At 51.0% G+C, this 22695-nt stretch overlaps 1 protein-coding gene across 1 annotated transcript; it reads right to left on the bottom strand.

The window, feature by feature from the left end:
- Positions 1-1778: 1778 nt before the first annotated feature.
- Positions 1779-16691, bottom strand: NAB2 (NGFI-A binding protein 2). Its single transcript, XM_079967111.1, has 7 exons — positions 16560-16691; positions 12735-13500; positions 11289-11422; positions 9245-9296; positions 7038-7161; positions 3479-3679; positions 1779-2339 (listed from the first exon to the last, which is right to left on the bottom strand). The coding sequence occupies exons 2-7, from the start codon at positions 13488-13490 to the stop codon at positions 2239-2241; spliced, it is 1368 nt and encodes a 455-aa protein (XP_079823237.1). The 5' UTR covers positions 13491-13500; positions 16560-16691; the 3' UTR covers positions 1779-2238.
- Positions 16692-22695: the final 6004 nt, after the last annotated feature.

The following is a 22695-nucleotide window of genomic DNA, read 5'->3' as shown; positions in this document are numbered from 1 at the left end:
TTTTGTTCACATGTACGCTTGTGTGGAGCATTTTAGAAGAAGTTGGTGGGGGTAAAATGCCTTGTCAAATAATTGTTTTGATTGGAAATGATTATTTTAATGACAAGAAGTATTCAGGTCCGATAGTTCTGGGTGATTATGTCGAAAAGGGATCAGTTTGAAGTCATAAAACCTTGAAATCTTCCATAAATTGGTCCAGCAAAGCATAAAGTTGGGGGATCAAAACTAAGTTAATGGGGCAGCCGCCCCATGAAGTATCCTGATCTTCAATCAGCACGTCGTCCTGTACCTCATTGTGATGAAATTCCAGGGCCTATCTTCGGAGAACTTCTTGACATTAGTGACGAAGATGCCTCCAGTGTTGAAGGACATGAAGAAGAAATGATTCTTGAAGGTGATGCTCCACATCCATTTTCCCAAAAGGAGTTGAATGATCTAGTTCGCGACCTCAGCTTGTCAAAGGACTCTGCCGAACTGTTGGCATCCAGATTGAAGGGAAAAAACCTCCTCTCTGACAGTGCTCGCATCAGCTTCTTCCGCAACAGGCATCAAGAGTACTTCCGTTTTTTCTCGGAAGAGAAGGACTTGGTGTACTGTGCAGATACTGCGCAGCTTCTGCTCAAGCTTGGAATGCCACAGTACGAACCCAAAGATTGGAGACTGTTCATTGACAGCAGCAAGTGATCACTGAAATGTGTTCTGCTACACAATGGCAACCAGTTTGCCTCTATACCCCTGGCTCACTCGAGTACACTGAAGGAGAACTATGAAGCGGTGAAGTATGTGCTGGAGAAAATTGGTTATGATCAGCAGACGTGGTTTATTTGTGTTGACCTGAAGATGGTGAACTTTTTGTTGGGACAACAGTCTGGCTTCACCAAGTACCCATGTTTTCTGTGCATGTGGGATAGTAGGGACCGTGCTCAGCATTACACGAAGAAGGACTGGCCTGTGCGGGAGGAATTGGTGCCTTGCAAAGAAAGGAACGTCATCAACGACCCTCTGGTGGACAGAGACAGAATACTCTTCCCATGGCTGCACATCAAACTCGGCTTAATCAAGCAGTTCACCAAGGCTCTGGACAAGGATGGTGACTGCTTCATTTACTTGTGCCAGGCTTTTCCAGGATTGACCATAGAGAAGTTGAAAGCTGGCATCTTTGACGGTCCTCAGATCCATCAGCTCATCAGAGATCCAGAGTTTGGAAACTCAATGAACAAAGTGGAACAGGAAGTGTGGAAGGCATTTGTTCTGGTAGTGAAGAACTTTCTTGGCAACAATAAGGCCAGAAACTACGCAGAACTTGTCAACAACATGCTGACTGCTTTCAGAAACCTGAGCTGCAACATGAGCATCAAGATGCACTACCTATTTTCACATATGGACCGGTTTCCTGAGAACCAGGGTTCAATGAGTGACGAGCAGGGGGAGAGATTCCATCAGGACATGAAAGAGATGGAGACCAGGTATCAGGGTCACTGGGACGCAGTCATGATGGCTGACTACTGTTGGACTCTGAAGAGAGACCTCCGTGCTGCTGAGCATTCCAGGAGTTCCAAGAAACAGAAGTTCCAAGCCCTGAAGTTTGAAAAATGGTGAAGCAACATGCAATTTACGTGTACTTACCTTTATCAATGCCCACCATTCAGTTTACAGAAAACCTGACCTGATGGAGAGAAACGGATGCCATTTCCTGATTCAGCAGTGCAAAAATACCCTAAATCAGTTGTAGAAATCTAGACAACATTCAAAAAGTAAAAAATTGTTGCCCAGTGTAATCAATGCTTGTGTCTGAGAAATCGAATCAGCTTTCTGTTCAGGGCTCAAAGTGTATTGGTGTGGGGTTTTGTGTTTTTATGGCTATGTACCCCAGAGTTCCAGGCTTCATGAGGGACGAAAGGCTGTGGGTGAGGCTGACCTTCCAGTTGCCTTTCACAGGGCAAAGCCAGCCACAGATTGGGTCTCCCTGAGCTCATGGCTATCGCCTGTAGTGAGGATGGCCCCCAACATCTTACATAGTTAATAGGGAGGGGGAGAGGCAGGTTCTCCATTTTGTGACGAGAACCAGGAGTAATAAAATGTGTTGTGCTAATATGGTAGCCTTGCTCTGTTGAGGAAACCAAGCACGCCTCCTTGTGGTGATGGGGAGAATTGCGCCCCTCTCCCTTGCCAGAGTCTGATGTTCAGAGCTGGTTGGCATGTTATTGCTTGGCGACTGAGCCACAAGTCACCTGCTGCTCATTGCCGGTTGGTATCCGGTTCCACCTTGATGCTGTTTCTTCTAGCTTCGGCCTGTGCTGCTGGGGGCTGGCACCGCTCAGAAAGATTTTCCCCGAACTCTAAAATGAGAAATTGAAAGTCAGGCAGAAATATGCAATTTCCTGTCCTTGGCCTTTTTTTCTGTTGTTATTAACTTCAAGTAGCAAGGAGCTCCCGCCACAACTGTGGGCTTCCCCACAGTTGCAGATCCCCACAGGCACAATGTATTTTTTTGGGTGGTTCCAAAGGTTATACCCTTAGCATCTGAGCTCTGAAGCACCATCCCCTCAGTTTTCCCTGCCATTCTCCAGTGACCACAAGGAAAGATCACCACACGGTGGTCTTTGCCGTCAAAAATTATTTTGCTCATGTAAGCTTACTCTTAGGGTGCTTCCAGACATCCCTGTTCTTAAGCATTCATTGTGATTGTTTGTGGGAATTATACAACATCGCATCACGCAATCATTATCCTACACTTGGCAGTGCATTTTCTTGTCGCATTCCTTGTCGCAAAACATCCAACCTTTTGTGCAAGAGGTCCAAATCGGCTTTAGTTGCACAACCTGAATTTGCCAGTATGTGACTGAATCCCACCCTAAAACAGCGTCAGCCTGGAAGCCCCCTTGATTAATGAAACAAAAAGAATTTGGCAGGCACAAAATCTATGACACGCTGCTTTTATTCCTGCATCTCCTTGCGACATAGTAATAACCAATATAAGGTAGCATGATGATCTTGAGCTTAATGTGGTTATTGAGATTTTGCTGGGCCCAAAACTGCGTTTTGGAAGCCATCAAAGTTAGTCTTGTCAGACATTCATGTATTTTGCATTTTCTTGATTTAATGATGTCTTTCCTGACTAAGCCCAGCTAGGCAGTGTTTGTGAAGGCTCCTTGTCCTTTCTGACGAAGCATTAGGAAAAACTTTCTGGCTGCAAGATCTGTTTGCCTATAGAACAGTCTCCCTCAGGAGGTGGTGGGCTCTCCTTCCAAGCAGGTTTTTCAGCAGAGGCTGAATGGCCACCTGTCATGGATGCTTTAGCTGAGATTCCTGCATTGCAGGGGTTGGACCAGATGACCCTCAGGGTCCCTTCCATCTCTACAATTCTGATTCTATATGCCCGTTGCTATCCTAGCTGTGGTGCCCACTTATTAGTTTAGCGAAGCTGATGGGCAAGGCTTTTCTTGCTGTCCCAGGCCTGGGAGAGGAAGCCTCTTACCTTGGCTTGGGGGCTTCGCTGGCAGGCAGGGACTGACCCGTCCAACCCGCTCGTGCGACACCAGCCGGGCCAGACGCAGCCCTTCATCCATCAAAGTCTGCTGCAGGATATGACGACTCCATAGTCCATGGGGCGGGAGGCTCAGAAGTGTGTCAGGGGCAGCGTTGGGGGGTGGTGTAAGCCGAGGACAGGATCCTGTTGCTGCAGAAAAGGGGGAGGGGGAAATCAATGGGGAGGACGGTGCGAACTTGTGCGAAAATGGATTGAGTCAACAGAATGACCCGCTCTACTCCAGAACTTAGACTCTCTTCCAAACAAAAGCTACGATAAGAACTAGGAGTAACCTAGACACAGAAAAGCCAAGTCCCCATTGTCTATCCAGCTCTAACATGGTCAAGAAACGGAGCTTAGAATAGGTTCCTAAAGACTGGAATCACTGAGGGAGGCAGATTGAGTAGGGATTCTGTTCTTGCAGGACGCACATTCTGCAAGTGAGATACAGAGCAGAACACTGTTCTTCAACTGGTGGGAGCAGCCTGATCCAAGGTAGGTTGCAACAGGAACGCTAACCACCATGCAAACATACGGAATGGGTCCCCAAATGCATGTTTGGGTTAAAAGAGGGTCCTAAGTCTAAAAAGGTTGAAGATACCTAGAGTAGAAATGGGCAGCACTGTTTCCTGGATCAGTTTATGTTTGGTGGGACCAAAAATACAAGGGGAACACACCTTCCAGCTTTTTTCAATCCTGTCAGATAAAGAATTCCCTATATAGGGAAGCTTTTAATGTGTAATGTTTTATTATGTTTTTATATATGTTGAAAGCTGTCCAGAGCGGCTGGGGCAACCCAAGTCAGATGGATGGGGTACAAATAATAAATATTATAGTACTATTATTATGAAACTCTTGCATACAATTCAACCAGGGCACATCAATTAAAATCACAGGGGGAGGGAGTGGACCCAGATGATTTGAATAATTTAAATCATGTTTTCCACTGGCACTTCATGTATTTCCTAAATTATGCATAGTAATTAGTTGATCTACTCACATAAATCCTATTAATCTACAACTAAACAGCATCTGCATTATCTAGGAGAAACAACGAAAGGGCACTGTGGTAACATTTGGAAGGGCACAGGTCAACCACCATGGTCCAGAGAACACATTATCCTCTACTCAGAAAACAGAAACCCATTCACATAAGCTGGGGATGCGACCAGGCAGGTTCCTTATTATGGTGGGAGCTGCTGAGGAGAACAGGAGCAGCACCCCGAGACTTGAGCGAGGCAGGGGTCAGGAGCACATCGCATGCCTTTAAGACCTCTGTGTTCATGGGAACTCGGCTGCCGTTCAGCTCCCTGCCAACGTGAGGCCTTGCCCCAGCGAACCTGATCCCGTCAATGACGTCAGTTTGGCACCTCAGAACGATGGCACCCGGGGGCACCTCCCTGCTGAGACTTGCAAAGCTTTGCTGTGCTCTTATCAGAATTACAGGAGGAGTTGCTGGAATGCCAAATCAGAAGTGGCGATTGAAAAGTGCAAAACAGGAAGGGGGAACTTGTGGTATTGAAAGATGCTGTCGGAGCCCATCTCCCATCAGATGCAGCCAGCCGGGTCTGGAGGTATAATCCAGCACTATGTGGAGGACCAAAGGTTAGAAAGCCTTTGGTCTTAATGTGTCCATCTTTATTTTCTCTGGCTGTGTCTCTGAACAGCTGAAGCTGCCCTGAGTCAGATCTGCAAAGCCCAGCACTGTCCATTCTAGCGTTACCCATCTGCTGGCTCTCCAGATGTTTAGGGCTACAACTCCCATCAGCCTTAGACAATACGACATTGGTTCACGGTGAAGGAGTCGCAGTCAAATCTGCCAGGTGGGGGGCAAGTACGGGAAGGCTGATGTGCTCTGACAGGCAGTGACTTTTCAGGATCTCAGGCCTGTGTCCTGCTACACAAGGTTATTCTAACTCAGCCTTCTCCAGATGCTGCTGGACTCTGACTCCCATCAGCCCCAGTCAGCATTGCCAGACGCCAGAGATGATGGCAGCTGTGAGTCCAACAACATCTGGAGCAGCAGATTTCAGAAGGCTGTCCTGCAAGACAGCTGCCCCTGGGACCTTCTGTAAGGAGAGCGGGCGCTCTATCTCTGAGCTATGGGATCCCTTTCTAATCTCTTGGAATCTTCTGAGAGTTGCCAAGCAAGTCTTGGCTGCTCTATGCTGAAAGATGGAATATAAAGTGAGTGAATAAAGTCTTAGGGATGTACATGACATGGTTTGCATTTCAGAGAGAAAGTTGTCATAGTTCTGAGAAGGAAACACAGGAGGTTTCTTCAACAGAAATGAAAAGCTGGTTTTAAAGCCAACCTACTGCTGCATATCCCTCTAATAAACGCCCTGGGGCTGCTGGTTTTGTCAGGGTACTGAGAATTTTCTGCCCAAAATCCACAGCCCCTCTGGAAAACGGCAGTTAGGACACTGAGATGGCTTTTAGGAAACACAAATATGCCTAAAAGAGTAGGTTTTGATACTCAAGGGTTTCAAAAAAAAATATCAAAGCTCAAAATATCTGTATTGTTTGGCGAGGGAAAGGTCTGTGCACATGAAGAATCTGAGGTGGCAAAATGCAGAAAGCATTCAGGATGAAGTCAAAATCAGACAGAACTTAGTGCTGTTGTGCAAAGTCTGTGAGCCACAGAATATGATTCCAAATTATGTACAAGTCAACACATGTTCCAAGTTTAGAAAGAGCAAACAAACAAAGGGCAAAAGAATCAGAGCTCCAACACAAAGGAAGGGTATTTGAGCCTCCCTGTAAGTCTAGGAGACTTCTTCTGGCCCCATGGCCAAAAGGCATGAGATCCAGGGGGCCTGTTTATTCAGCATTCATCCCAATTTGCTCACCCAAAGCTTACATGGAGGTTAGATTCTAGATCCAGTTTCTATTGAGCATTTGTTCGGATTTGTTTGTGGGGTTATTATATGGCAATGAACATTTGTCCTGCATTCTTCCTGATTTGCTGGCATGGTGTTTTATATGTCCTCCTGTTACGTCATTTGTTCATCCCACATTTTTCAATACATTTACCAGTCACTTTCCAAGACTCAAAAAGTCATACTTTTTAAAAAAGTGGATTTGTTGCACTAGGAAAACAGACTATTTTTTCTGGATTTCAGCCATTTCTGGACTCTAATCCATCAGACCTCCTGCCCCTGAGCTGTTTCCCTGACAGCTGATCATTATATGAACTACTATTTAGGAATTGGTGCCCGAATTTGCTTTTTTCCTCTTCCCTCTTTGCCCGTTTCTTTACTTGTGGTTTTTAGATAGTAAGTCTGCAGGCAGGTACTACTTTGTTTGAATTAACTGCATGTAATCCACTCTTGGAGCCTTTTTGGCTAAAAAGCAAGGTACGGATGCTCTAAATAAAAATAATAAAAAACAACAGTGCAAACCTAAACTTACTTGCACCCGCCCCACAAAACAGTGACAGTCTTGAGGCACCCTAATTTACTTCTCCATGCAGTTGGAACATTTAATTGGAGCTCAGTCCACTCACCCTGTGGGTGTCCATCTAAGCTTTCCCCTGACAAGCTGGCTGTGTCTTCCTCCACGCTGGACCGGTACTGAGGAAGGAAGGGTTCGCAGACCAAGGGAAGTTCAGGACGGCTGTGCTCAGCAACCTGCTGGAAGGACAAGGGAGGCAGGCATTAAAGCTGAGCGTATAGTCCTTTGGAAAAAGACTTTGCCTCCACCGTAAACACATCCCCCACTAGGTTTGTCAGATTCAATGCTGGAGACCATTCACTTAAAAGTGACTTGAAATGCATGCAACTGTTCAATGTGCACTTTATTTTATCTGCAAATGTCAGCTATACCCCATGCTCAAGCAGAAATGGGACTGGTGTCTGGGGAAGGGAATTAATGCTCAACCAACAGTTGACACAATGGAATCGTCCCGCGTGAGACTAATGGCTTCACGGGAAGAGATGGATGCATGGAAAGGGTTAACCGCCCCCCGCGCCCCCCCACACTGCAGCTGCTATTGAAAGATAAAAATGCACATTAGACCCCTGTACATATTTAATGACCCGTTTAGTTTGGCCCCTAATCTCCTGATGTTGCAAGAGATATGGCAGTCACAGCGTCTCCACTGTCTCCTGTGTGTGCCCCAGAGCCCTGAATCAGATTGGGGAAGGGGTGTTGGAAGGCAGGCCCAGAATGGGAATGGGAAGGCGGGTGGATGCTCTCTAGCTTCGAACCTTGCTAGGGAAAAGTCAGTTAGAGCCAGGAAGCTTATTTCGGCAGAGGCTCCAGCTTTAATTGAATTGTCACTATGACCAGTACTTTTTGCATTTAATTATCCTCTAATCCCACTGCTTATGATTCCACCCCCACATGTATACCTGCAGCTGCAGCTTATGTTACAACTGGGGATAATATTTCAGAGATCTGATGAAATGAACTCTAAACTACTACTACTACTACTACTACTACTACTACTACTAATTTACTTACTTACTTACTTACATGTCTCCCATCTGACTGGGTTGCCCCAACTACTCTGGGCAGCTCCCAAGAAAAAATTGTAAAAGTACAATACAACATCACACACTAAAAACTAAAAACTTCCCTAAAGTTTCCTTCCCTAAAAAATCACATAACTGTTTATCCGTTTGACATCTGGTGGGAGGGCGTTCCACAGGGAGGGTGCCACTACTGAGATGGCCCTCTGCCTGGTTCTCTGTAACTTGGCTTCTTGCAGTGAGCAGAAGACCCTCAGAGGAGGACCTCAGTGTCCAGGCTGAGCAATGGGGGTGGAGACGCTCCTTCAGGTATTCATGGCCGAGGCTGTTTAGGGCTTTAAAGGTCAGCACCAACATTTTGAATTGTGCTCGGAAACATACTGGGAGTCAGTGAAGATCCTTTAGGGCTGGTTTTATATGTTCTCGGCAGCCACTCCCAGTTACCAGTCCAGCTGCCATATTCTGTATTAGTTATAGTTTCTGAGTCACCTTCAAAGGTAGCCCCACACAGAGCACATTGCAGTAGTCCATGCGGGAGATAACTAGAGCATGCACCACTGGCGAGACAGTCTGCGGGCAGGTAGGGTCTCAACCTGCGTACCAGATGGAGCTGGTAGAGAGCTGCCCTGGGCACAGAATTAACCTGTGCCTCTATGGACAGCTGTGAGCCCAAAATGACTCACATTTTTGTAGTGCAGGAAGGGGGCTGGGCTGAGCTGGCTGAGCGCCATTTTGGGCAGCGCCTCTCCGGAGCCAGCCAGCCCTTTCGGGCCGCTCGTCCCTCCACCGCTCACAAGGGCAGGCACAGGAGCCGCGGTTGGGAGAGCGCAGTGCCGATGGCAGCAGCATAGGTAAGCAGGGGGAGGGGAGGGGCTGGGGGAGAGAAGCTCCCTTTGACGCGTGTGCGCCTGCACGCGAGGTCCAACCCGCCACAAGGTCTGGGGGACGATGAACCGGCCTCCTCCAAAAAAAGTTTGCTGACCCCTGATCTAGCTGAGCACTGTCTCTGCTCTGACTGGCAAGAGACCTCCATGCTGGCGATTCAGCTGGGGATCTCCTGCATGCAAAGTGTGTGCTTTCCCCTGCTCCATCGTACCATAGACTTGCCAGTTTCTATGTGTGTGAACACGTGAATCACCACCACCATTTATGTAGCAGTTTCTCTGGGGATCCACAGGGCTTCCCATTCATTATCTTTGCAATCTCATGCAGGCGCAACTGGGCTGGCTCTGCAGCTTACCTCCTGCTTGAAGCGCTTGGCTTGGCCAGAACCGCTCTCATCCGGATGCAGCCTGAGGACAAAAGACACAATGGAGTCAGAACACTCTGCTAGGTAACGGGCCAGGATTTCGTCCCTGGGCACTGAAGAAGTCAAAAAGGTATCAAGAATGATTTAAACATACTGCCAGGTAGTGAGGAACTCAGCCATATAACGTTGCATGCCTTCCTACATTTAAACTGAGCCCCTCACCTGAACATGCCAGTTTAGCGCATATAGGATTCTGCAGCATGGGACGCTGCAGGCATATTAATGTTGCAGGCACAGCAGCTGAGGGCCTGTTTAAGTGAGACGCTGGGCACCTACAATATCACACAGATAAACTCTTTTTGCCCATTAACTGCCACATTCATTCCACTGTAATGGGAAACCACGAGAACGTGTTGCGGTGGGTGTTGGATTTGTGCCCCCCCTCCCCTTTTGAACTAATCACAGTTCTCTGTTACATTGGGAATCTGTGATCTGTAGTTTGATGCTCTGGTTTGATAACTTGCCGCAATTAGAACAAGCCATGGGTCCTCAAGTTTGGACATAACTGCAAACTGTGGTTAGTTCAAAAGTGAACGCTGAAGCTTTTGATCTCTTTGCACATGCACAGAAGGAGGAGAGGGGTGTGGAGGGAGTGCTTGCAAACCAGAGGCTCATGCAAGGCCCTGACCTTCAGTGCCAAACAATGGATTCCTCTTACATTTGAACCAGGCCATTCCATGAGTGAGAGCAGCAGCAAGGGCCATAAGCAGAAAGGGTGGCAGAATGTGCATGTACTGCACAGTCACAGCTGGGTCAGCTCCAGTTGCCAAAGAGTGCCAAGCCCATTTACTGGGTGCCCAAACTACTATTTGGAGCAGTGGGGAAGCAGCTCTTCATTTTTAAAGTTTCTGCCCTTCATCCAAACAGGTCCCCAGGCAGTATATAATACTAACAACAACAACAAAATACAACTGAAGCAAAGCATAATCTATCATAAAACAAACTAACAGGCAAAAAGCAGATAAAATACAAATATAGACCTTGTAAAATATCTGGGCAGTAGCAGCCAGTGTGGAGGCACGGGTGGGGCTCTGTTGCTCTCCTGGCTTCCCAATACTCAGTCACTACCATCTGCCAAAAGGGGGACAGGTTAAAGTTTTGGGAAGCTGGGAGAGCATTGGAGCCCCACCTGCGCCACCCACTAGGCACTGCTCTATCTGGGCAAACAAGGAAGTCTTAACCTGGCACTGAAAATATTCTAATGTTGACATCACTAGTCAGGGTATTTCAAAACTGGGGTGTCACTGCAGAAAAGGCCCTGCCAGGGGGTGAGATAAACAGGCCAGGTGGACATCCCTCGGCAGAACTCACTTTGTCCCAGGACCCAGCAAAGCTCAGTCCAGGTCTCTGTGATGTTGGGGCACAAAAATATCAGGAAAAATAATAATTAGAAACATTCTTCTGTCACTGAGCAATGGCAAAGCATCCTCACCTATCAGGAATTAGGGGTCAGGGCTTCTAGATCAGAAATCTGTGTTTCCAGATAAATAAGAGTTTTGGTTGTATTTACTTTTAGCTAAAGTAGGCACTGACACCTCCCTTCTTGCCAATCTGGAAGGACAGCTGGGGAGGGTTCAAATAGAAGAAAAGGCTCTCCACCCTACCAGGCAGAGAATCTTTAGGCTGCTTGCTGAACCATCTCCCCACCCCGCCTCACAGCAGAGGCGCCAGCTTGCGAGGGCAATGGGGGGGCGCAACGTCACTTCAGTGGCTGGTGGCTCCTGATCCGCCTCCTCTTGGCGCTGCCACCAGCAGAAGGCTGCTTCACAGCAGGAGGATGAGGAGGAAGAGCTGCCACTGGATCTGCGGTTCGCCTCTGCCTTCTGGGATGGGGGGAGGAAAAGGGCTCAGTCCCCAGGAGCTGGCGCCCCTGACCCACAGTAGCATTACAGCCGGAGGCCGCAGCCTCACTTTCAGGTAAACCCCCCCTCCCAAGGCTCTACCACTAGCAAGAAGGAGAGGGTTTGGTTCTCACCTGGATCCCTTAAGTGAGGACAGGTAGCTGCTCTCCCGGGCCACCTGGCGTGACAGTGAGAAGAGTTCCACCCTTCGCAGCAGCAGGGAATTGTCCCGCAGGCAGAACTGGGCGGCAGCCTCGTTGATGGTGAGCTGGGAGGATGGAGAGGGCAGAGTGAGTCTCTGGGGAAGCGATGAGGATACTGAGTCCACAGGGCTCTTGCGGTACAGCAAGGGGAGGCAACGTTGGACGATGCTGGACTCCAGCTCCCATAGACCCTACCCCGCCTGGCCCATGAGCACAGAGGGTGGGACCTGGAGTACAAAAACACCTACAGAGCACCATGTTGTCTACCCCTGTGGTTCTTGGGGAACTCATGAGCAAAGAGCAGCCGATCACTGCCATCGGGAGAGCAGTGCATGGCTTACCACCGGGCAACGTTGGTGAGGAGTGCCAGGCACACACCCCACACAATCGCTTGCCAGTTTGAGGTCTCTTTTAAAGGAAAGCTCCCCATTGTAACAATGCTGTGGGGAAGACTGGAGGGGCGCTTGAGGGGTGAAGGGGGCAGACAAAGAACAACAGCAAGTCTAACTCCCCTCTTCTGTAACAATCCAGAATCAATATTTTATTACCAGTTTCTTGGATAAAAAATGCCGGTGATATACAGATCACCAGGCAGATCTCTGTTCATGCAATACTCCCAGTGGGTGGAAAGGTGAAGGAAGCAATTTCAGCCCCCTGAAAGCTGCAGGGGACTGGGAGAAATTCCTTCCCACAACCCTTCTACCACTGGCAGTGTCTGCCGGATCAAAGCTCCTTTCGTTCAGGGAAAAGGAAGCCTGTCTCTAAGCTAATTTAGCTCCCTTTAGACTCCCTTTAGAGTCGTGGGACGCAGGTGGCGCTGTGGGTTAAAGCCTCAGCGCCTAGGGCTTGCCGATCGAAAGGTCGGCGGTTCGAATCCCTGCGGCGGGGTGCGCTCCCGCTGCTCGGTCCCAGCGCCTGCCAACCTAGCAGTTCGAAAGCACCTCCGGGTGCAAGTAGATAAATAGGGACCGCTTACCAGCGGGAAGGTAAACGGCGTTTCCGTGTGCGGCTCTGGCTCGCCAGAGCAGCGATGTCACGCTGGCCACGTGACCCGGAAGTGTCTCCGGACAGCGCTGGCCCCTGGCCTCTTAAGTGAGATGGGCGCACAACCCCAGAGTCTGTCAAGACTGGCCCGTACGGGCAGGGGTACCTTTACCTTTACCTTTAGAGTTGGAGCGCCCAAGCCCCATTTTAAAAACGAAACAATACGAACTAGCAGACATGCACTCCCCTTGCCATAAAGTGTTACCCCCGCGTGCACCGCATGGGGCTGCTCCACTGCAAACTCTGGGTCTGAGCCAGCTCTGCTTGGGCCTGGAGGAGTCCCCGGATGGTGAGCAATCCTGCCTCCCCAGCCAGCCAGCCTCCTTGGCTCACCTCATGAAGCGTGAGCTGCTTGCCCTCGCATCGCCGGGTCTCGCCTCGTCCGTAGATGGCGCTGTGGCGCCGGATTTCTTCCTCCTTGCGAGGGTCCGCGCTGTCCATCCGGAAGATGTGCCCCACTGCTTTGGCCAGTTTCTTGTTCAGCTTCATGAGGGTCCTCAGCTCGGTCTCGCCGCCACGGGGGCAGCTGCGCAGCAGTCGGTCCACACCCTCCGAGACCGCCTGTGCCAGCTCTGGATCCAGGTGCTCTGCGGATGAGGGGTGCTCGCTGGGCGAGGAGGCTCCTCCTTCCTCTTCCGATTCTGGATTGCCCCACTGAATTGCCGGCAAGGGGGACAGCTTCTCTCTTGGATCCGAGGGGCTCTTGGCGGGGGAGGTAGCGCTGGCTTTGCTGAGGGTCTCTCCGGGGCTGGTGTGCCCGTTGGTCAGGGACTTGCGGCCCCCAGACTCAGAGATCTTGAACAGAGGGATGCTGCTCACAGGTATGGAAGGCACTGGCTGGTTGAAGAGCCCTGGGTTGGTGGCCCACTCCCGCAAGGCCTTCTGCAGGCGCCGGACATGGAGCGGTTTGGTTGCCATGCCAACCAGGGCCATGATCTCCAGGAACTCCTCCTCGCCTGCCTCACACAGCTGCTGCACATCGTCGCCGCCCTGCTGGATGAAGGTCTCATAGTAGGAGAGGAGGTTGGCTCTCTGCAGAACACGATACAGCTGGAGTTCGCCCAGGGTACGAGGCAGGGACAGGGCCATAGCCAGAGGCCTGCAGCAGGGACAGAGTGCGAGGTGAGCCGGCAGAAAGGGTAGGTGAAACGGAGAGATGAAGTCGCACCCTCTTGTCTCGCCCCCATGGTTAATCAAAGCAGGGGGAGAGAAGGCAGGCATGGGACTGGTGGACAAATGGAGAGCACGTGCTGGGGCTTATTAGCCACAACCAGGTTTGGAATGATAGAATCATAAAACTGTAGAATTGGAAGGGACCCAGAGGGTCACCTAGTCCAACCCCTTTGGATTGCAGAAATCTTTTGCCCAACCTGGGGCTCAAACCTACGACCCTGAGATTAAGGGTCTCATGCTCTACCGACATGGGTAATTTAACCTGTGGTTTGAGGCCTGATTCGCCCCTAAAAGGGGGCTGCTTGTTTTCTGCAAGTGAATGGTTATGTACTCTGCTAACACAGAGGCCCTTGATTAGACTGTCCCCATGTAAGCTATTAATTCACACTGAAGTCTCTCCATGTGGTTACCCTACCACAGAAGACGATTGTGCAGAAGAAACAAGTACCACTTATCTGTGTGAACTGGTCCTAAGCAAGGAACTTGCACAGAGGAGGGGGACTGAGATAATCAAAGGCCTGGAAACCAAGCCTTATGAGGAACGGTTGAGGGAGTTGGGTATGCTTAGCCCGGATAAGAGGAGACTGAGAGGAGATAGGAAAGCCATCTTCAAAGAACTTAAGGGTTGTCACATGGAAGAGGGAGCGAGCTTGTTTTCTCTTTCTCTGGAGGGTAGGACCCGAACCAATGGATTCAAGTTTCAAGAAAGGAGATTCCGACTAAACATCAGGAAGAACTTTGTGATGCTAAGTGCTGTTAGCAGAGTCCCTCAGGAGATGGTGACTCTCCATCCATGGAGGTTTTAAAGAAGAGGTTGCTGGGCGTCTGTCAGGGATACTTTAGCTGAGATTCCTGCATCGCAGAGGACTGGACTGGATGACCCTCGGGGTCCCTTCGAACTCTACAATTCTGTGATTCTATAAAGGGGGTGGAAGAGACCCCCCTCCCACCCACTCCAGAGGTTTACCTCCCACCTCTTTGCCACCCTGTAAAACATTGTGACTGTGATTCGGATCATCATTAGTGATTGTGAGCCCGAGGCCAGAGGGTGGCATTTTCTCTGGATGAATTTGCCTGGAATAAGTGAGTGTCGTCTTGCGTACCCACATCCTACACAACAACCTCCAACCGTAACACACAGCCATCTTCCCATCAAAGCAAAGAGCTCGCCCCCCATGTCACTTTTTCCTCTGCACTGTCACTGAGCCTATTCAGCGAGATCTACACAAAATGCATGCTGAAACTGGGGAAGCGTCGCAGCTCACTGGTAGAGCAACTGCTGGGTGTGCAGAATGTCCCAGGTTCAATTCCTGGCATCTCCAGGGGGGGGGGGCTGGACATACCCCCTGCCTAAAACTCCAGAGAACCACGACTAGTCCGCGTAGACAGTCCTAAGCTTGAGGGCCAGACAAGCTTGAGGGCACATGCCTCAGGGAGCAGGTGCTGGTGAGTGGGGAGTTGCAGCTGAAACACTGGGTGGCAGTGCTAGGTGTGCCATGCGGCCTGCCCTGTGCCTCTTACACTAGCCTGTTGCCCTCAGGAGTGGTGAAGGATGCTGTCCCATTGCACAGTGTGGAACACGTGCGCCATCTATGCGGGGCCATGGGAGCCAAGCCCCCCCCCCCTTTTCAATTAAGGGGCCACCCTCCAAGCTCATGCATGTACAGCATGGTGGTGTCACACAGCCGCGGCCCCCTCAATCGTGGGGCAAAGCCTGGTGTGGAAGGAAGACTCAGCTATGAGCCTGTTCAAAATTGGCATGGAATGGGAAATGGGAGGTGGGGGTGTTGTCTTGTCCTTCACCCCAGGCAGCAAAGTGCATCTACTTTAGCCCTTTACACACTTTGCACTCAGACCATGGCATGCAAGGAGCGTCCTCTGTCCCTGAATTACTCGAAATGAAGGTACAAAACGCACCTATAGCTCTCCCCACCCCCCACACCACTGATGCACTACAATAGCTGAATGGGACCTTCTGTCTGCACTAAAGCCAAGGACATTTCAAACAAACTCAAATTACTTGGATCTTCTCTGCAAACTAGGAAGAGGCCACACACAAACACATGCTCTTTGTCTCCCCTAAAACACACCCACCCACACTCCGCAGACACCCACTCCTTGTCCCCTCTTGGTCAAAATGAAAGGCACTGGGGCACTTAGGATAGTTCTGTAAACTACCATTCTCTCTCCCCCCCCCCAATATGTGTTTATGTGTGTCTTTTCCCCCGGAGCAATGCTACGGGGAAGTGCTGGAATGTGGAAATGTGAGTGATTGGGGGGGGGGGTGTAAGGGAGCTGGGTAATGAAGCTTGCAGGCAGGGTGGGGGAAGGCACTGCTAGCTCCAAACTTCCTTGCCCTCCTCCCACATCATGCTTCCTGCCAATACTCTTCTGGAAGGAGGATTTCGGACTGGGAGTTTATGGGGACGTTCTGCTGTCTCCAGCTGACCAGGAAAGCTTCCAAGTCCTTTTTGAAGCGCCTAGGAGACACTTTCCCCAATCTCCCAAAGACATTTAGCTCCACGATTCGCCCTGCCTGCCCCTCCCCAGATACTCACAGTCCAAACCCTGGTTAGGTGCATTCAGGATGCTACAACCCAACCTCAAAATACCCCTGGGCATCATTTGAGATAAGAGATTTGAGGGCGGGGGTGCTGGGGAAGATCCTTTCTGATGGACCCGACAGGGCAATACTTAGCCCGCGAGCAGGGACAGAAAAATGACAGGCCGAAGCGTCTCTGAGCGTGTGCAGAATCCACGGAAGAAGCCCCGGGCCGCGCATCTCCCCCTTGGGAGCCCGAGCGGCTCGTGTCCGGAGGTGCGCCTTCGCGAAAGCCTGGAGTCCCAGCAGCCCCTCTCCTCTCCCCGCCCGGCCTCCTAAGCGGGCAATTCCCTGACTAGCTGCGGGAGCGGAGTTGGGGCAGAGGCGAGAACGGAGGGAGACGACCCTCTCTCCCTCCCCCCCCCCCAGCGCGCCCCGCTTACTTTTGCGCGCGCGCGCTCCTGGCCGCGACCTCGAGGGGCTGCCGGCTTCCTTGGCAGGCGTGGCGGGGGGGTGGGGCGTGGACCCCGGGCCCTGCGAGCCTCGCTGGCGGCGGCGGCGGCGCCTTCCTCCTCTTCTGGGCGAGAGGCGAGTGCGCGCCGGGCGTCGGAGGGCGCCTGTCCGCCGGCTTGGCTCTCCGCGTCCGTCCCTGGCCGCGCCTCGGCCCCCTTCCTCCTTCCTCCTCCCTCCTCCTCCTCCTCCTCCTCCTCGCCTCGGCGCGGAGCCTCTGGCGCGGAATCGCCTCCCACGCCGCCGGATTTACAATGGAGCCGCGGCGGCGGCGGCGGCGGCTCGGAGCTGCTGCTGCTGCTGCTGCTGGTGGTGGTGCCGCGGCGCGTGGGAGGCGTCGGGGGCGGCGGGCGGCTCTTGCCTCGGACCAGAAAAGCGGCAGCGGCGAAGGAGAACGCCGCCTCCTGGCGCGCGCGCCCCTCCGCTCGGCCCACGCGCGGGCCGGGCAGGGGCCGAGCGCGCCGGGCTGCCGCCGCCGCCGCCGCTGCTTCGCCGCATGGCTGTCGCCGGCCTCCTCCGCGCGCCTCCCAGGCCAGGCTTAGGATCCGGCGCCGCCGCCGCCGCCGCGCTGGCTGGGGGCGGCGACGAGGCAGCTTTGCCCCGGCTCCCTTTGCTGGGCGTGGTGCGTTCCGCCCCGCCTGCGCAGGACTTTGGAGTCCCTGGCAAGAGAGAAAGCGAGAAGTGCCTGCTCGGGGTTTCGCGGGTGGGGCTGCGTGCTCGATATCCTGCTGCACCCGCCCGCCCTTCGTGCCAGGTGTGCACGGCTTTGCGTTTGCGTGAGTGCTTGGGTTTCACGTGTGCGATGTTGTGTTTGGAAGTGCAAGTGACGTGCATGGTCCCGCATGTAAGTGAGGTGGGCGTGCTGCCCGCTATTGTGTGAACTGGACGTCCGTGGGTGAAGTGTGCCTGTGACCGTGTAAACCATGGGGAACAAGCTTCCAAGGTTAATTGAAGGGTGCCGAGGCGGGGGGGGGGGGGGGTTAGAGGTGTATTATAAAATTATTCGTTGTCAAAATCCTGCTGGATGATTTTACAAACATTTTAGTGGCCAGAGCCAGGATTTGGTAACTGAAATGGGAATAGCGTTGAGATACATGCTCCTCTTGTTTAAAAATGCCTCCCCATAGTGGTGTCATTGTAGTTGAATACATGGGCAAGGGAGGACATTTGCCCTCCCCCATCAAGTAAAACAATAGAAATACTTAACTAACTGACCAATCACATTGTTTCTGCCCCTAACAAAGTCCTGCCCCCCCCCCGAAATATGCCCATAGTTGAATATATTCAAATTTCCACTCTACTGGAAACAAGCTTAATGGATTATTCTTTCATTCCAATTTTTTTTGGATAGCCTTTTTAAAAGCAAAATTGAATGCCTTAAAAGTTTTTATTATTTTTTAAATGACCTGATCGTGACCAAAGAATTACACTGGGAGAGTGGGGATAACTCCACTGAAAATTTGCAGTGGAGACTTTGATACCAGAATCTAATAGCTAATATCTAGTTATTATTAGACATTGGATAGCTAGCCCATTAGGAATAGGCTTTTTGTCCATCTAGCACAGTGTTATCTAATCTGACTGGCAACAGCTCTTTAAGAGTCTTTGACTGAAGCCTTTCATTTTACCTGGAGATTCCGTGGATTGACAGATAACTAGCCTCAGAGTCTTGTAAAGATGTACACTTCAAAATATCATATTTTGCCCCATAGAATAGCACATATGCATTCTCCACTTGCAAGGTGCAGAATTTCAGCAATCACTCGTGAGTTTTCTTTCTGAGCCATTCTGAAACTTGCTACTCAGCTTGTAGCAAATCCAATCCAATAGAAAAGGTACCTGAATCGTTTTTGATCCTGTACACTTGGACCTACTTAGGGCTTCATTTCACAGGGCAAAGTGGGTTTCAAATACTAAATGAAAATTAAATGAGCAAAGCAAGCATCTTCACTACAGGTAAGGAGAGTTTCTAATATTGCAGACTTGAAAACCCAAGGGGAACTGTGGTTTGTGGGCTAGGATGGAGGGGCTGTAGTAAAAGGGGCTATAATGTTGCAACACTTATGAGTAGTCATTGTATTGGGTTCAGTAAATGAGAGGAAATGTCCACAGAACATAGAGGGATGGGTCGTATATCCACATGCATTTAGTGCATAAATGCCACTTTAATAGGTCCCCATTCCTGCAGACTGCATCTTTACACTGCAGATGTACTCACACCAAAAAGAGGAACGCTGTACCTAAAGTGTAGCCATATGTGGGTGGGATTGGCCAGTTGCCAAATCCTGCCCTTTCACTTCAACATCTCAGCCTGTTCCACATGGCATGAAAATAATGTGCATTTGTGTAAATATAGCTCAGTTGAATTGGGTAAGCATGTACAGAGGTTCTGGGGAGAACTTGGCAATAGAGATGACCCCAAGAATCAGGAGGAGAGAAACAACTTGAAGACCCAAAAGTTGCATCTAAAGGATGATCAGAATAAAATACCCCACCAACAGTATTATAGGAACATAGGAAGCTGTCTTCTGCGCAATATGTTTGTTGGTCCATCTAACTCAGCAAGTTGACTAGCAGTGGCTCTCCAGGATTTTAGACAGGGGTCTCTCCCAGCCTTACCTGGAGCTTAACTGAGGACCTCCTGCATGCAAGGCCAATGCTGTGCCACCCCTCCCCTATCCTGCCACCCCAGCTATAAGCTCCCTCGTGCTTTGGCCTCTCAGCTCTGACTCCCACCTCCCTCCAAAGCTAAATTTATATCTTCCCCATGCAGCTGGGAATTGATTGTGGGTTTATTTTTGCATCTTCTTTGCAGCACAGGAAATGTCCATTGTGGGTTTTGTAGCAACGGAAGTTCAGCAACTTTTTGTGCCACCCTTTCACTGCATTTTGGGGGGCCCTCCCCTTCTGCCTTCCTTCAGCAGTGTCCAGGCCCAGAGAAACCTCCCAGCTTCTAAGCAACAGAGGCCCAGGGAAGTCAGAGCTATTCCCTGCATGCAAAGGAAGGCGTAGGCAGGGAGCTGCCTCTGTGGAGGCCGGATCCTCCTGACCAGCTTTAGCTGCTGAGAAAAGGTTTCTATTCAGAGAGGCCCGAGCAGTAACATATGGTTCCTACTGTGCAACCTCCCACAGGCATGGTGACAGCATCTACCCAGGGGGGGGGGGGCAGATTCAAAGTGCTGATGCTCCTCAAGCTGGCCCACAAGCTAGCCCATCCTTGAGTCCCACAAGGGGCTCTGCAGGGGCTCTGAATCCCCATCTGCCACCAGGGCTGAACTAACACCAGCTTCATTTCTTTAACCAGTTGTGAATAATGCTACAGAGCTAGGCTGCAGGTCAGAACTGCAAGCCGTATTCATACAAGCAGGTGTTTGGAAAAAAACAGGATTTGGGTTGCAATTCTATGCACACGTCCCAAGGACAGTGGAGGACCTGCATTTGAGTTAACATACCAATATGAGTTCAGGGGGTTCCAGACTCCCCTAAATTCCTGGGCCCAGTAAGATTTAGAATGTAATGCTTGTTATTAAACCGAGTGCTGGACAATGAATTCCTGGATTCAGTTTGCAGTAAAATATGAGCCACACCAGTTTCCTCATGAGGTAATCACCTGGGAGATGAGCCATTAACCAAGAACTAAGGGAAAGTAATGGACCTTTAAGTAAGCCAAGGAGAAGAGACGCTCCTCCAGCTCTGAGTTAGTTAGAAAGACCAAGGTCAGAGTTTGAAGTAGAGTAGTGTTTAGGATTGGGTTTTCAACATTGGCCATGATGGAAGATAGGAGTAGACGGTTGCAGTCTGGTAAAGGCAGCAGTCAGTAAAACGCAGCAAGCTAGAGAGAGGGTCAGAGCCGTGGCTGATGGCTGCCTGAATCCAGGGCGGCAGCTGTGGGAGAAGCAGGACCCTCTTGGCATGTGAATGCTGTGAGCCCCTCCATTGTAGGCTCAGGTTGTATAATATGTGTATTATATAAACCATATTTTGTAAAGACACCACAGTCTCTGTTGTGCCTCATTTCCAAAAGGAAACACAGGCCCTGGGTAAATGTACCTGAAACCCCTGGAATCTTACACTGCTCAGAGACTGGGGTGGTGTGCAACAGTGCCAGTTCAACAACCTAAGTGGCATCATTATGAATCAGTGACTCAGCCAAGTACCAAAGCTTTGCAGCTGGCCGTGTTCTGGGTGGAAACAAGACTCTGGAAGGTAGCTGCTTAATTTTTTATTTGTAGGTTTATACCCCCCCTTTCCTCCAAGGACCACAAGACGGCATACGTGGTTCTCCCATTCTCCATTTTATACTCACAACAACCCTGTGAAGTAAGTTAGGCTGAGAGTGTGGACTCCGCTAGATTGGTAAAGAAAAAGTGTTTTATATGTGCTGCATATGCAATATAACACTGTGACACCAGTTGGTGCTGTGGAGTCCCATGTTTCCATATCAGGTTCCCCTGCATGAGTTTACAAGGTGTTTAACCGAATTGCTTCTTTGACATGTCTAGATCCAGCCTGTGAGCTTGAGAGTGGAGTAGGGATTTGAACCCTGGTCTTCCAGGTCCATCACTCTGGCATCTGCCCCTTGCTGGGTGCATTTATTCCACGGGGTTTAACTTGCAACTACAGAAGCACCTAAAGGACAGGCCGCTGTTGCCACTGTTTCTGTTTGGAAAGCAGCAGCAGCAGCAGCAGCAGCAGCGAAAGCGCCCTTTAGCGGTGTGGGACGCACTTTGCTGTGGAAGACAGGTTGGGGTTGTAATGACTAGGGCCTCCCCACCCCCCAAGGCAGGTGTGTGCACGAGCACAGGCAGCAGGAGCGCAATATCCCTGGGCGGGCCTCTTTCTTTTTAATATCATTGAGTAAGTAACCCTTAGCAGTTGCTGCATTTCTAAAAGTACTGTCCTGAAATAATTTTAGCTCCCCGGTTAACCTTTTTCTTTCAACTTGTAGATGATCAGCCAACATGGAGGTTGGGAAATGTTGTGGTAAACTGAAGAGTCCCATAATTAAATGAGACTGCAGAAACTCAGCTTTAACTTAAGAGAACATTAAATCGAGGTTCAGTGTCTAATTGAGCAAGACAGTGATGGTAAAAAGCGTCCTCGTTTGGCTGACAGTACAGGGTGGTTGTAAGCTACACTCGGCCTTCCCTCGGCCCGACGTTTCTCAGTCTGCGCCTTCCCACCGCGACACAGGAGGGCAATCGTATCAGGGAGAGGAATTCTCCAATTCCAGTGCAATTAGAAAAACAAACTCACTCCAAACTCAACCATTCGCCATTGGGGGTGGCCTGGATTTCCCCTTCTCTCGCCTCCGATGGGCCGCTCTCGCCAGCGACAGGTAAGCTCAGGGCTTTTCAAAATCCTGTTTTTCGCCTCCCGCAAGGACAGGCTCCCGCCCCCGCCTCCCTCCCCACCAGCGCTGCGGTCGGACTCGCTTCCACGTGTTGGCCTCCCCCGCGCGGGACTGACGCACATCCTGCCTCCCACGCGGCCAGTGGCGCGCGGCGCGCTTTGCTCGCGGGGCTGGCAGAAAGGAGCGCGCCCACGCGCGGCCCCTCCCGGCGCGGCGGGGAAGTTGGCGCGGGGCCCCGAGGCGTGGACCGCTCCCCATACTCTCAAAGGGGGAGCAAGGAAGGAATGGCAGGCGGCCTGCAGATCCCCCTCCCCGATTTCTGGAGGTTTGGGGAGCGGCAGTAGCAGCAGAAAGGAGAGATTTTTAGCCCCCCCCCCCCCCGCTCCTGAAGGCTCACCATCTAGTTCTTCTAACAGGCAGGCAGGCAGGCAGGCAGGCGTTGAGGGCGGCCCGGGAATCCCTTCAGCGGCCGAGCTTAGCCTCCTGCTGCCCGGGCGGGGCGCGGATGGAGCCCCCGGCGCTCTCTGCTCACGCCTGACCCGGAGAAAGTTGCCTTGGCAGCATCCTCGCGTGGCGCCAACTTGCTGCCCACTCTCCTCTCTCCACCCCCGGGTCAAGCTGGACCTGGAGGTGGAGCTGCACGGTGCTGCCCCCCCCCCCCCGCAAAAGGGCCAGCAGAGCAGTCCGCCCCCCCCCCTAGTTACTAAGTGGCAGAG

This window comes from Podarcis cretensis, assembly GCF_951804945.1.
Source record: "Podarcis cretensis genome assembly, chromosome: 2".
In the NCBI taxonomy this organism is placed as follows: Eukaryota; Metazoa; Chordata; class Lepidosauria; order Squamata; family Lacertidae; genus Podarcis; species Podarcis cretensis.
This window is presented reverse-complemented; position numbering and strand designations above follow the sequence as displayed.

What these genes read in the sequence shown, in the direction of transcription:
- NAB2 (XM_079967111.1), bottom strand. Translation starts at nt 13,490, where the DNA reads ATGGCCCTGTCCCTGCCTCGTACCCTGGGCGAACTCCAGCTGTATCGT. An exon ending in TCCTCACTTAAGGGATCCAG is followed by an intron (nt 9,297 to 11,288) that starts GTGAGAACCAAA and finishes TTTTGTCCTCAG; the next exon opens with GCTGCATCCGGATGAGAGCG. An exon ending in AGCGAAGCCCCCAAGCCAAG is followed by an intron (nt 2,340 to 3,478) that starts GTAAGAGGCTTC and finishes TTCTCATTTTAG; the next exon opens with AGTTCGGGGAAAATCTTTCT.